Here is a 12,117-nt window from a genome sequence, read left to right on the forward strand (position 1 = left end):
TGGCACCAAAGCTTTGATAATCATGAAAAAGCTTGTAAGGCATCACACACGTGATCATTTAAATTAGCAGAACTGTTAGTTTCTAAGGGAAAAAAAAAGGAAAACTGTGTTAGAGATAAAGAAGAGAGAAGTAAACACAAAGGGACGGTCATGCTGGCAGTACTGCCATGTAGTATCGTGGGAGAGAGAGTTTCAAGCAGAAATTAATAGTATCAAATACAGAGAATCCTAAGAGAATGTAGGTTAACAGTAAATCATAAAGTGATGTCTCAAAAAGGTGGTCATTTATAACCACCAAGCAGCAGTTTTACAAATGCAATGGGAGCTAAATTCGAGTTTCTTTGGGAAGGGAGGTTATTTCAGTTTTGAAAGTTTGCAAAGAACTGGTGTTTAAGTTAAATTCTTGATTCAACATTCATAAGCAGATAGGACAGTGAAAAGATTTGATCAGAAGACTGGCTTTCATCCAAGTGTGCTACCGAGAAGCTGCACAACGCTGAACAAATTTTCTAGGCTATAAAATAGAGTTAAAATATATTACCATGTGTTTATCACGAGACCCTGTGAGAAACAGACAACATATATGCAGGTACTTTGTTTACAGTATAAACATTATTTTCCCTATTAGCATTTGAACAAGTTAACATTTTACTAACCTCATTGCTTTAAATGAGCATCACAAATTACAAAATGTATAAGAATAAATTTTTTGCTTTTTTCTTTCACAAATGCATTTCTATAATATATTTTCGTAAAGAAATCTAAATGTTGTAAAATGTATATGTTGATTTAGGTTCATCGGGTTGAAGAAGAAATGCGTGAACTTCTGCAAGAAACATGCAAGAACAAAAAAGCAATGGAAGAAAAAATTAAGCAACTTGCTTTTGCTCTAAATCAAATTCAGCAAGAAATGTGATGGTTCTGAGAACAAATTTAATTGAAATGGACCAGCAGACCTATTGTAAAAATGATTAAATATTGTAACAGTAGTAACTGCTATGACTTTGAAATGTCTCTTTCTACACATTTCATTTTGATTATATTTTAAAAGACTTTTGATCAAGTATTTATTAATTGTATATGTAGGGTCTTTTTATAATAAATTGTTGATAATTATGTGTATTAGAAAAACCTATCAAAATAACTAGACTTAAAACACTTTTTCTTGTTTCTGTGCTATACATTGTTTGGTAATTACACATTTGCCTACTAATATGTAAGTGAAAATTAAGATTAGTATTTTGACTATATGAGGGGAAGTATCTTAATATTGTTGTTACTTTACTGTGTTGATGAACTGATTATATTTATTGCTTGTCCTTTAGTTGATTTAGCTCCATTCTTTTAAAGTGCTCATAAGTGTAGCCAAAAAATATTTTAAATCTGTGTAAGATGTGGTGTTTTTACGAACGCATATGTATGCATCTCCACATCACTCAAAATGACCCCTTTTTAAATAATGCATCTGACTCTTTCATTAAAGAATACATTTAAGGTTTTATAAACATTGTCTGTTCAAGAGGAACACTGCTGTTCCACCCTCATTCTGTCATTTTCCTTTTTAATCACTGTATGAAGAGAATTATTATTTTGCAACTGGAAACAGTTTCATTTCATATCAATTCATTTATTAGTTTCACTTTTGTCACCTCTTATGTTCTGTGTATGCAGAACAAAGGTCTAAATACTATTCTCCACTATTTCTAAAAGAAAGAGAATATAATACTACATTTTTAACTAATAGCTAGTGAACTAAGTTTTAAAAATTAAATGGAAGCAGAAAAAAATGTAAAGAGAGGACCCGTTTCCTTATAGACAAGATTTGTACTGAAATCTGTGGGACATCATGCATTTCAGCGTACGTAGTGGGGGCATGTGGGGGAGGGGAGGACATGAGAAACACTGGGGAAAATAATAGCTGAAGACTTCCTGAATCCACCAAAAAAGATTAACCTACAGATTCAAGACCTTCAGTAAAACCCAGGGAAAACACAAAGGAACCCACACCTAGACACTGTATAGTCAAACTGTTGGGAAACTCTTGAAAGCAGCAAGAAAATATGGTTTATCTCATATAAAGGAACAATATAGTTAACAGTTGACTTTTCATCAGAAGCAATGAAGGCCAGGAGGCACTGAAGGGCATATTTGAGGCACAGGAAGAAAAGGAACTGTATGTCAAGAGTTCTACATCCAACAAAATTAGCCTTCAAAATAAGTGCAAAATAAAGGAGATTAGAAGCAGTGGATTTACATTCAAAGTGCTCAAAAAAAAAAAAATCAGTCAAGAATCTTACATTGAGCAAAACTATCTGTCAAACATGAAGCCAAAAATAGTCATTACCAGATAACATCTGAGAAAATGTGTTGCTACCAAGTCCACCTTAACAACAAACGCTGAAGGAAATTCTTAAGGCTTCAGATCCTTTCAGAAAGTGAGCCTAGAGAGTAATTAGAATACACATTAAAAAAAGAAAACTGGTAAAAGTAATTATACAAAAGGAATATAAAGGTGTATTTTCCTTTCATCCCTTAACTGATTACAAAAGGAAATATATAAAATAACGTGTATATAATTGTATTATTGGGAATTAAACATAACAATAACATTTCTCAACATCAGCATAAAGGAGAGTGGAAGCAATGCTGTTTTTAAACAAGGAAATAACAGGACAGTAACTTGAAATCATAAAAACAAATAGAAACAAGAAATGGTAAATATGAAAATATAACAAACTATATATTTGCTTTTTTCTACTTCTTAGACTAAGTTGTATAAAATAATAACTATAAAAACAGTTGCATTTATAACATGTATAACAGTACAAAAAAAGAGGGACTAGAGCTATATAGGAGAAACATTTTTATGTCATTGAAATTGAGTTAGTATAAATCTGTTGTATATTCTGATAAGGTGTCTATGAAAAGCCCTTGTGAAGCCACTAAAGAAATAACTTCAAAATAGATAACAAAAAACAAAATTGGTTAAGGGAATTGAAATGTTACACTAGGAAATATTTGTGCAATACAAAAAGAAAAGGAGCAGAAAGAAGAAGCAAACCAATAAAGTATAAAGCAATTTTTAAAAGCAATAAAAGACATGATGGAGGAAACCAGGTTTAATGGCAGAAATAAATAAGGCTATCAGGTGTAATTCAACTATAGCGATAATTACATTAAGTGTGACTGGATTCAATGATCCAATCAAAAGGCAAGAACAGATAAGAAAACAAGAGCCAACTATATGTTGCCTACAAGAGACACTTTCAATTCAAATATGCAAATAGGTTGAAAGTAAAAGGATGGAAAAAGATATACATAAATAGCAACCATGAGAAAGCTGGAGTGGCTATACTACTATCAGACAAAATAGACTATTACAAAAATTGGACTAGAGGAAAAGATTGTATAATGATAAAATGTCAGTACAATTGTCAGAAATATAATTATTAACATGGATGTACCTACAACATGTTCCCAAAATGCATGAAGCAAAACAGACTTGAAGGGAGAAAAAGGTTATTAAACCATAATAGAGAATTCAATACTCTGCTTTCAATAATGGATAGAACAATGAGGCAGAAGATTTAACAAAGAAATACATTTCAACAACAGTGTAAGCCAGCAAGGAGTGGTGGACACCTATCTATAGGACACTTTCAACAACAGCAGAATCTCAACATTCTTTCCAGGTATGCATAGAACATTCTGCAGGACAGATCAGATGCAAGGCCACTAAGCAAGCCCTAGTGGATTTAGGATTGTTGAAAGCATACAAAGTATGCTCTCTGACTGACCACAGTGAAGTGAAATTAAGAAGGAATAACAAATTTGGAAGTTTGACAATTATGTGGAAATTAAACAACACACTCCCATATAATGACTGGTTCAAAGAAGAAACCACAAGGGAAATTAGAAAAGTTATTTGAGGTGAATGGAAATAAAAAATAAAACAAAACTTATGAGATGGAACTAAAGCAACTGGTAGAGGGAAATTTCTACCTGCAAACAACTACATTAGGAAAAAAGGAGTATCTGAAATTAATATCCTAACCTTCCATCTATAAGATACTGGGGAAAGAGGAGCAAACTAAAGCCAAAGCAGACAGAATGGAGGAAATAAAAATTACAGCAGAATTTAATGAGAGAATAGAAGAAGAATATACACAACGTACCTAAACTTTCAACTTAGAAAAATCAATAAAGTTGACAAACCTTGAGCTTGACTAAGGGAAAAATTACTCAAATTACTAAAATCAGGAATGAAAGCAAGGAAATAATAGTAGTAATAATAGGGGTGGGAGGAAACTGCGAGTTGATGAATATATTTATGGCCTTAATGACAGTGATAGTTTCATGAGTATATACTTATCCTCACTCATCCAGTTGTATACATTAAATATGTGCAGATTCTACATGTCGATCATACCTTAATAAAGTGGTTTAAAATGAAAAGAAAAAATTTCATTGGCAATAGAATCAAAAATTAAATTTTTAGGTATAAATTGAACAAAAATGCAAATCTGACACTCTGAAAACTAGAAAACATTGTTGAAAAAAATCAAAAAGACTTCATACTCATGGATTGGAAGAAAACATTGTTAAGGTGCTAGTTCTCCCCCAAATTCATCTCCATATTAAATGCAATCCCTACCAAAATCCCAGCTATCTCATTTGCAGAAATTAAAATGATTCTAAAATTCATATAGAAATTCAAGGGACCTAGACTAGCCAAAGTAATCTTGAAAATGAAAAAAATTAGAAAGCTCACACTTCCTCACTTCAAAACTTACTAGAAATCTACAGTAATCAAAACTGTCTGGTACTGGCATACAGGTGGACTTATAGATTCATGGAACTGAAAAGAGAACCTTGAAATAAACCCTCACACATAAGGTCAAATGATTTTTGACAAGTGTGCCAATACCATTCAATGGAGGAATATGAAATGATACAGCAACTGTGGAAAACAATATGGTAGTTACTAAAAAAATTAAAATAGAATTATAAGATCCAGCAATCCCACTTCTGGGTTTATACCCAAAAGAATGGAAAGCAAGTTGTCACATAGATATATGTATGTCAGCAGCATTATTAGCCAAAGTTGGATGCAATCCACTGTCTATTTACAGATGAATGGATAAACAAAATATGGTGCATGTATATACGTGGATGCTGGATGATTAATCAGCTATAGGGGATGGAAATTCTGACACATGCTACAATGTAGATGACCCTGAAGGACATTATGCTAGGTGAAACAAGCTAGGCACAAAAAGACAAGTACTGTATGAGTCCACTTATACAATGTACTAAAAATAGTCAAATTTATAGACAGATGGTTACCAAGTGCTCAGGGAAGGGCAGATGGGGAGTTACTGGTTTGTTTGTTTTTCACTTTTTAAATTTTTTTTAATTATTTATTTTGGGGGGAAGGGAAAGTGATTAGGTGTTTATTTATTCATTTATACGAAAGTATTAGGGTTTGAACCAGGACCTCACGCATGCTAAGCACACACTCTACCACTGAGCTATATGTACCCTTCACCCAGGGAGTTATTGTTTAACGGGTAGAGAGTTTCAGTTTTACAAGATGGAAAGACTTGTCAAGCTGTATGGTGGTGATAGTTTCACAACACTGTGAATATACTTGGTACCACTGAAATGTATATAATTAAAATGGTAACTTTTATGTTACATGTATTTTATTACAATTAAAAATAACAATTTTTTAAAAATATTAAAACTCATGGGGAAAAAAATCCTGGGTAAAGAGTATAAATAGACATTTATCCAAAAAAGATATACAAATGGCCAATAAGTACTTGAAAATATGCTCAAAATCATTCATCATTAGAGAAATGCAAATCATAACCACAATGAGATAATACTTCTCACCCAGGACTATAACCAGAAAAACGATCCAAGTTGGGGGAATAACATGGAGTACCTGGAATTCTCATACACGCTGGTGTGAATGTCAAATGGTGCAGCCACTCTGGAAGACAGCCTGACAGTTCCTCAAAGGTTAAACAGAATTACTGTATGACCCAAGAACTCCATTCCTAGTTATATACCCAGGAGAAATAAAAACTTGGTCCACATAGTAACCTGTATACAGTGTTCATCACAGTATTTTTCAAAACAGCTAAATGGTAGAAATAACCCAAATGTCCATCAAGTGATGAATAGATAAATAAAATGAGGTATTTTTACCCAATAGAATATTGATTGGCAATAAAAAAGAAATGAAATAGTGATGATACAGGATACAACAGGGATGAACCTTGGAAATATTATGCTAAGTGAAAGAAACCAGTCATTATAGACCACATATTGTATGATTCCATTTATTTGAAATGTCCACAATAAAAGAAATGCATAGAGGCAGAAAGTAGATTGATTCGTGCTCACCAGTTGCTAGTGGCTTATGGAGAAATAAACATATGTTGAGTTTCTTTGGGTGGCAATGAATATATTAAAAATCACTGAACTGTATACTTTCCTATTTACAATCATATCAAATAGAATAAAATAACTAGGAATACTTTTACCTAAGGAGGTAAAAGATAATATAATATTCTGAGCCATATGTGTTGAGCTGTTTTGTAGATCCTGACACCCCCACCATGTGGAAGAAGTTAACTACAAGATGGCCAGACTGTAACCATGACACAACCTGCTGCAAATCCGAGAACTGGTCTCAAGGAAATGGGAACAAATCGACCAGGGAACTGAAGGAGAACTGTATTTAAAACAATCAAGATGATGCTAATCAGACCACTTCATGACTAATTTCAAGATCGTTGTCAGAGCTGACTATGCATCTCTGCATGTAGGCCCCTCTCTCTGCCACCACGCCTCTGAAACTCTCCCTTAAAAGCTCTTTCCCACTGATTGGCAGTGGGGAATTGGCCTTTGAACTTAAGTCTGCCTTCTCCCCTGGTTGCCGGCCTTCAGAATACAGCAAATTTTCCTTCTACCAACATTTTTCTCTTGAATATTGGCTTTCAAACAGCGAGCAGCCTGACCTGAATTTAGGTAACACAATGGAATAAATTGTCTCCCCCAAATTCATGTTAAAACCATAACCCCCAGTGTGGTGGTATCTGAAGAGGGAGCCTTTGGGAGGTACAGGTTAAGATGAGGTCACGAGAGTGGGGACCCTCATGATGGAATTAATGTCCTTATAAGAAGAGACACCAGAGAACTTGCTTGCTCTGTCTCTGCCATGTGAAGACACAGAGAGACGGTGGCTGTCTGCAAGCCAGGAAGAGAGCCCTCACCAGAACCTGACTATGCCGACTCCCTGACCTTGAACTTCCAGCCTCCAGAACTGTGAGAAAATAAATTTCCGTTGTTTAAGGCACCCTGCTTATGGTATTTTTGTTATGGCAGCCCAAGCTAAGACACACATTTTAAAAAAGTTTTTAGAAAGAACAATTTTATTTTTTATCAATCCCCGTCCCTGCATCTGTAACAGAAGGTTACCTCTTCAAATTAAAACTAAAACCCCCTTAAGAAACACTATTGTGTTCATTACTTTTATTAATTAATCAATTAAGTTACTTTGCAAAATGATGATTTTGTTAATGCTAAATCACACAGCAAAAACCATTTTCAGATAACTTTGAGTGGTTTTATTAATTGAATTTTTCATGTTTTACTGAAGATGTTTAATTCCAAGTTTTTGCTTATAGAGTTTTTTGACTAAAATAAATCCTATCTGGTTATTAATAAAGCTCTGTGCCTATGAACTGGAAACAAGTATTTTATTATAAATGCTGTGTCCAGTTTTACTAGCTAATGCTGTCTCACTCCATTCCAGTGACTTTTTTGCTATTGTTATTTAAAATTAAGCAAAATCTTTCTTGCATGGAACTTTCTCGATTTATTAGTCATACGGAATTTTCGTTCACCTAATATTTACTGAACATCTACTATATTCAAAGTGTTGTGTGTGACACACTCTCAGTTCAATTTTAGTCCTCACTCTCAAGAGTTCGTAATGGAATGAGGAAAAACTTTCTTTTACTCAGATCTGTATGTGACCTCATTTCCCATCAACAGTTTGGGGTGTCACGAAGCACAAGAACCTGTGAGTGCCTAATCTAAATAATACAATTTAATTTGGTTCCAATACAGTATTAAGAACACTTCTAATTGCTGGAAATCTGGGTTCTAGCGGCGCTTCCTTGGGCAATTCACGACCTCTCTCTCTACACTCAGTGCCTCTACCTTTAAAGTCCATGATTCTGCTTTTCTGTATTCTGAATCTAAAAAACAAAACAAAACAAAAACTTTGGAATAAAAGCTTGCACTTGGCCCGAGTCACTGATAGATTTGCAAAGGACGCCAAAGCTGCAAAAGCGCAGGCAGCAGAAACCGCCCAATGACGGGAAGAGACCGGAGGCTGCGCTCGTGCGGCTCCTCAAACCCAGCAGCTCAGACATCCGCGGCCACCAGGCAGGGTGTCCTCCTGCCCCGGGGAAGTCCTTTTCTGCTCGCGGCGTCGTTGCGGGAGGTCGCCGGTCCTGGGGAGCAGCGCGAGTGCAGCCTGGGGAAGAGCGTGAACTCCACCCACCCACGCGCCCCTCCTCCCCGCTCGCCCCTCCTTCCTACAGAAAAATGCGTTTCCAAGCAACGGTGGGTGGCGGCGTCACTTCCTGCCATTTAAACTCGGGTCCCCACCCCTCGCCGCCCCTTCTCCTGGCTTCCACTCCCCCTCCCCTCGGTCGTGGGCTCCCTTGTCGCGTCCCCGGGCTCGGGGAGGGGGCGGAGGCCGGGCGCGCTGAGCGGCCCCGAGGCCAGTGGGCGCCGCGCACCTGTTTGCGGGAGCCCGCGCCCCTTCGTCCCGCCTTCGGTCGGCCCGGCGGCGGCGGCGGCAGCGGCCGCTGCGGAGCCGACCCGGCAGGTGGCCGAGCGCGGGGGCCGCACCTCCGCGGCGCGGGGACGCGATGGCGGCGGCGGAGCCCGCGAGCTCCGGGCAGCCGGCGCCGCAGGGGCAGGGGCAGGGCCAGCGGCCGCAGCCGCCGCCGTCCCAGGCGCAGCCCCCGCCGCCGCCGCCCCCGCCGCCGCAGCCGCTCGGGGGCGGCGGGGGCGGCAGCAGCAGGCACGAGAAGAGCCTGGGGCTGCTCACCACCAAGTTCGTGTCGCTGCTGCAGGAGGCCAAGGACGGCGTCCTGGATCTCAAAGCGGTGAGCGCGGGAGGCGGGGAGGGGGCGGACTTCCGAGCTCGCGGCCTGCCCCGGGAAGCCCACCCCCTCGCCGCGTGGGTCGGGCGGCGCTGTGCGGACGCGCCCCGCGGGGACTGGGCCACCCGAGCGCAGGGGCCACGTGGCGGGCGCCCAGGCTCGGGGCGCCGGGATGGGGGAGGGCCGAGGGACCAGGCTGGCCCCGACCCGCCTCGTAACCAATGGGGCCCTGCGCGGCGCGGGGCTCTCGACAAAGAGCCCAGGAGCTCGAGCGCGCCCGCGTGGCTTCTGTCTTGGGCGCGGGGACCCGAGGGCGACCGAATCCTTGCTGCCTGCCCTGAGTCCACCTGTGGCAGAGACGCAGAGGGTATCCGGGCGCTCTGCCCGGAGACCACCTCAGGATTGAGTTTGCCGTTGGGAATTGGTGCTTTTAGTAGGCGATTCTGCGTTTCCGTTGTTGAAAATAAACAAACAAAACCCGGTTTTGCCACCTCTTCCGGATGAAACAAGTGAAAAAAGTGAACTCTTCACAGCCCACCCGCTTAAAATAATAATAGTTAAAAGAAAAACAAAACCCCTCTTCCATATGCGCTTCTTTTCATCATCCTGAATAATTAAGAGGGATATTTGATTTGTAACTTAATTTGGTACCTGATACAGATTTCTAAAAGTGAGATTTGTCATCACGCGAGATGTTTTGTAACTTTCACCCAGAGATGGAAGTGCTCGGTAAACTCCTATTTTATGAGGCCGTGTCTTTTACTGCAGTTCAGAATTTTCAAACAACAACACGCATCAAAAGCTGTTCGGTTAAACAGTATCACTTAACCGTTCGAGGCAGGATTTGGAACGATTCCACCGCGCTGAGGAACAAGAGAACGCGATCGCTTGAATTAAAATTAAGCCAGCACACCAAGTTTAGGGACTAAAGCTTTAAAAACAAGCAAAAATTGCTGGCGAGTTAGTAGTCACTGCGGACCGCTCCTAGGCGTTACCCCTAAATCTGGGCTTACACTGAGGCTTGGTGACGGCACCTAGGGGAGTGCCGGGACTCCCTTAGCCAGCTTGAGAGTGACTGCAGGCTGGAGGCTATGCTTAGAGTAAGCAAAGCAGGAGAGCATCTTCTAGTACTCCCTGACCCAAGGCTCACAGAAGCCAACTTGATGTCCTCTGCCAGGGGCCATCCTCTGGGTGTAACCCAGGAGGCGAGGTATGTCTTCAAATGCTCTCTCCTTTCCCCGGGTGTGGTAGGTTGTTCAGTAAGTGATCGTTGAATTTATCTGACTTGTTCTGTTTTATCCAAATGAGACAAGATGCACATATTTTGCATTTGGAGAAGTAGTTTCTACTATCTTCTTTTAGAAGTGTTATTCCTGGAATTTTCCCACACCTTTGGAAATTCTTGTTCTTTTTCCCCCACAGCTCTTTTTTTTTTTTTTTTATACCTCCCTCTTCCTAAAAGTGCTTTATGGCGTATGCATATGTAGTAGTTAAAATGTTATGAACTAAAATGGATTCTGTTTAAAGTCATGAGGTCCTCAGTGAAAGCCAGGGATGCTACAAAACATAGCTTGCAAACTGCTGTTCGGAATCTACAAGTTCATTTGTACCTGTGACTTCTAAAGGACTCAGGGAAGTTCGGGATTTTCCAGATAAAACTGAACTCCAAGGGCTGGCTGTGGGGGCTTCTCCCGAAACTTGGCTTTGAAATATAATGGAACTTTGCCCTGGGTTTCCCCTAAATTCTTTTGTCTTTCTCCTGTTTCATCTGTGGCCAGATTTTGCACTCTAGGAGTCCCAGAGGCGGTGAATGGCAAGTGGAGTTTAATATTTCATAACAACATTGTTTCATTCATCCTGGAACTTTACTAAAAATTCAAAGGTTTTTGCAGTAATATTAGGTCTCGTTGTATTAATGACTTTTTACTCATAGAGAACGGTTTTTCACATGTATATGAATATATGTTTTATTTATTTACATGTATTTATTTATATCTGTGTAAAATCTTATGTTGTAAAAATCTTATATTGGAATCTTTCCAGTGGTGTTTCTTTTCTTTTTTTATCGGCTATTCTTAAGAGTTTATTGTTTTATATTATGAAATAGCAGTCCTATATGAGAATTTACAGTTTATATAATCCAATGACGTTTCTTATTGTGCACCATAGTAAAAGATCTTTCAGACTTTTTTGACAGAATATGTTGAGGATGGAAACAAATACTGACAATTATAAAGTTCCTCTAATTTGAAATTATTTAAAAAAATCACAGTTTTTCTTAGATTCTTACTTGGGGGTGGTGTATTTCAGCCTAAGTTATCAGTACTTTTGAGGTATACACTTGACCTTTTTTAAGAAGCAGTTAATGAAATGTCATTTTTGTGACTATCGTGAATATAAAACATTATACCAACCTTCACATCCAAGTATCTTAGATATCCATAAAATATCCAAACTACATAGATGCTGTTTCTTTCCTAACTTATGACACATTCTACTGGAGAGTAAGAACGTGATGTTGTATCTTAGTGACGAATTTCTTCTTGGTAATTTTACTAATTGAGGACATAGCTTAACAAAGCAAACAACTTCTAATAAAGCTGCTTTAGTGTAATTTAACAGTTAGGAGGAAATAGAAACATCTTGAAAGAGGTTTGAGAAACTTATTCAATATCTTCCTCGTACACCCCCACTGTATAGTTTACATTACAATATCATTTACAGTAGCAGGAGTGGGGGAGTTACTATCTCTTTATTCCAGGAAGATGACAGGTTATGTCACGGTCCTTTCTAGTAATGGGGTCTGCCAGCTTGTGCTGTTAACACAGCCAACGTTTGTTGAGAGCTTACATCTATTAACTGATTTTACATCTATTTTACATTCTATTAACTAATTTTATCCTCCTAACAGTGGAAATTTGGG

At 38.9% G+C, this 12,117-nt stretch overlaps 2 protein-coding genes across 8 annotated transcripts in view; both read left to right on the forward strand.

Annotated features, from left to right (window-relative positions):
* Positions 1 to 1,505, forward strand: part of LRRCC1 (leucine rich repeat and coiled-coil centrosomal protein 1) — a 30,032-nt gene extending 28,527 nt beyond the window's left edge. For both annotated transcript variants that reach the window (XM_074354972.1, XM_074354971.1), the window contains one exon: positions 794 to 1,505. In XM_074354972.1, the coding sequence (XP_074211073.1) occupies positions 794 to 916 (123 nt within the window). In that variant the 3' untranslated portion in view covers positions 917 to 1,505. The remainder of the gene's footprint in view (positions 1 to 793) is intronic.
* Positions 1,506 to 8,858: 7,353 nt separating this feature from the next.
* E2F5 (E2F transcription factor 5) overlaps positions 8,859 to 12,117 on the forward strand; it is a 28,458-nt gene continuing 25,199 nt past the window's right edge. For 2 of the 6 annotated variants that reach the window (XM_074354977.1, XM_074354978.1), the window contains exon 1: positions 8,859 to 9,197. In XM_074354977.1, the coding sequence (XP_074211078.1) occupies positions 8,958 to 9,197 (240 nt within the window). In that variant the 5' untranslated portion in view covers positions 8,859 to 8,957. The remainder of the gene's footprint in view (positions 9,198 to 12,117) is intronic. The other 4 variants (XM_074354976.1, XM_074354975.1, XM_074354974.1 and 1 more) reach the window with 4 other exon arrangements.

This window comes from Camelus bactrianus, chromosome 29 (assembly GCF_048773025.1).
Source record: "Camelus bactrianus isolate YW-2024 breed Bactrian camel chromosome 29, ASM4877302v1, whole genome shotgun sequence".
NCBI lineage: Eukaryota > Metazoa > Chordata > Mammalia > Artiodactyla > Camelidae > Camelus > Camelus bactrianus.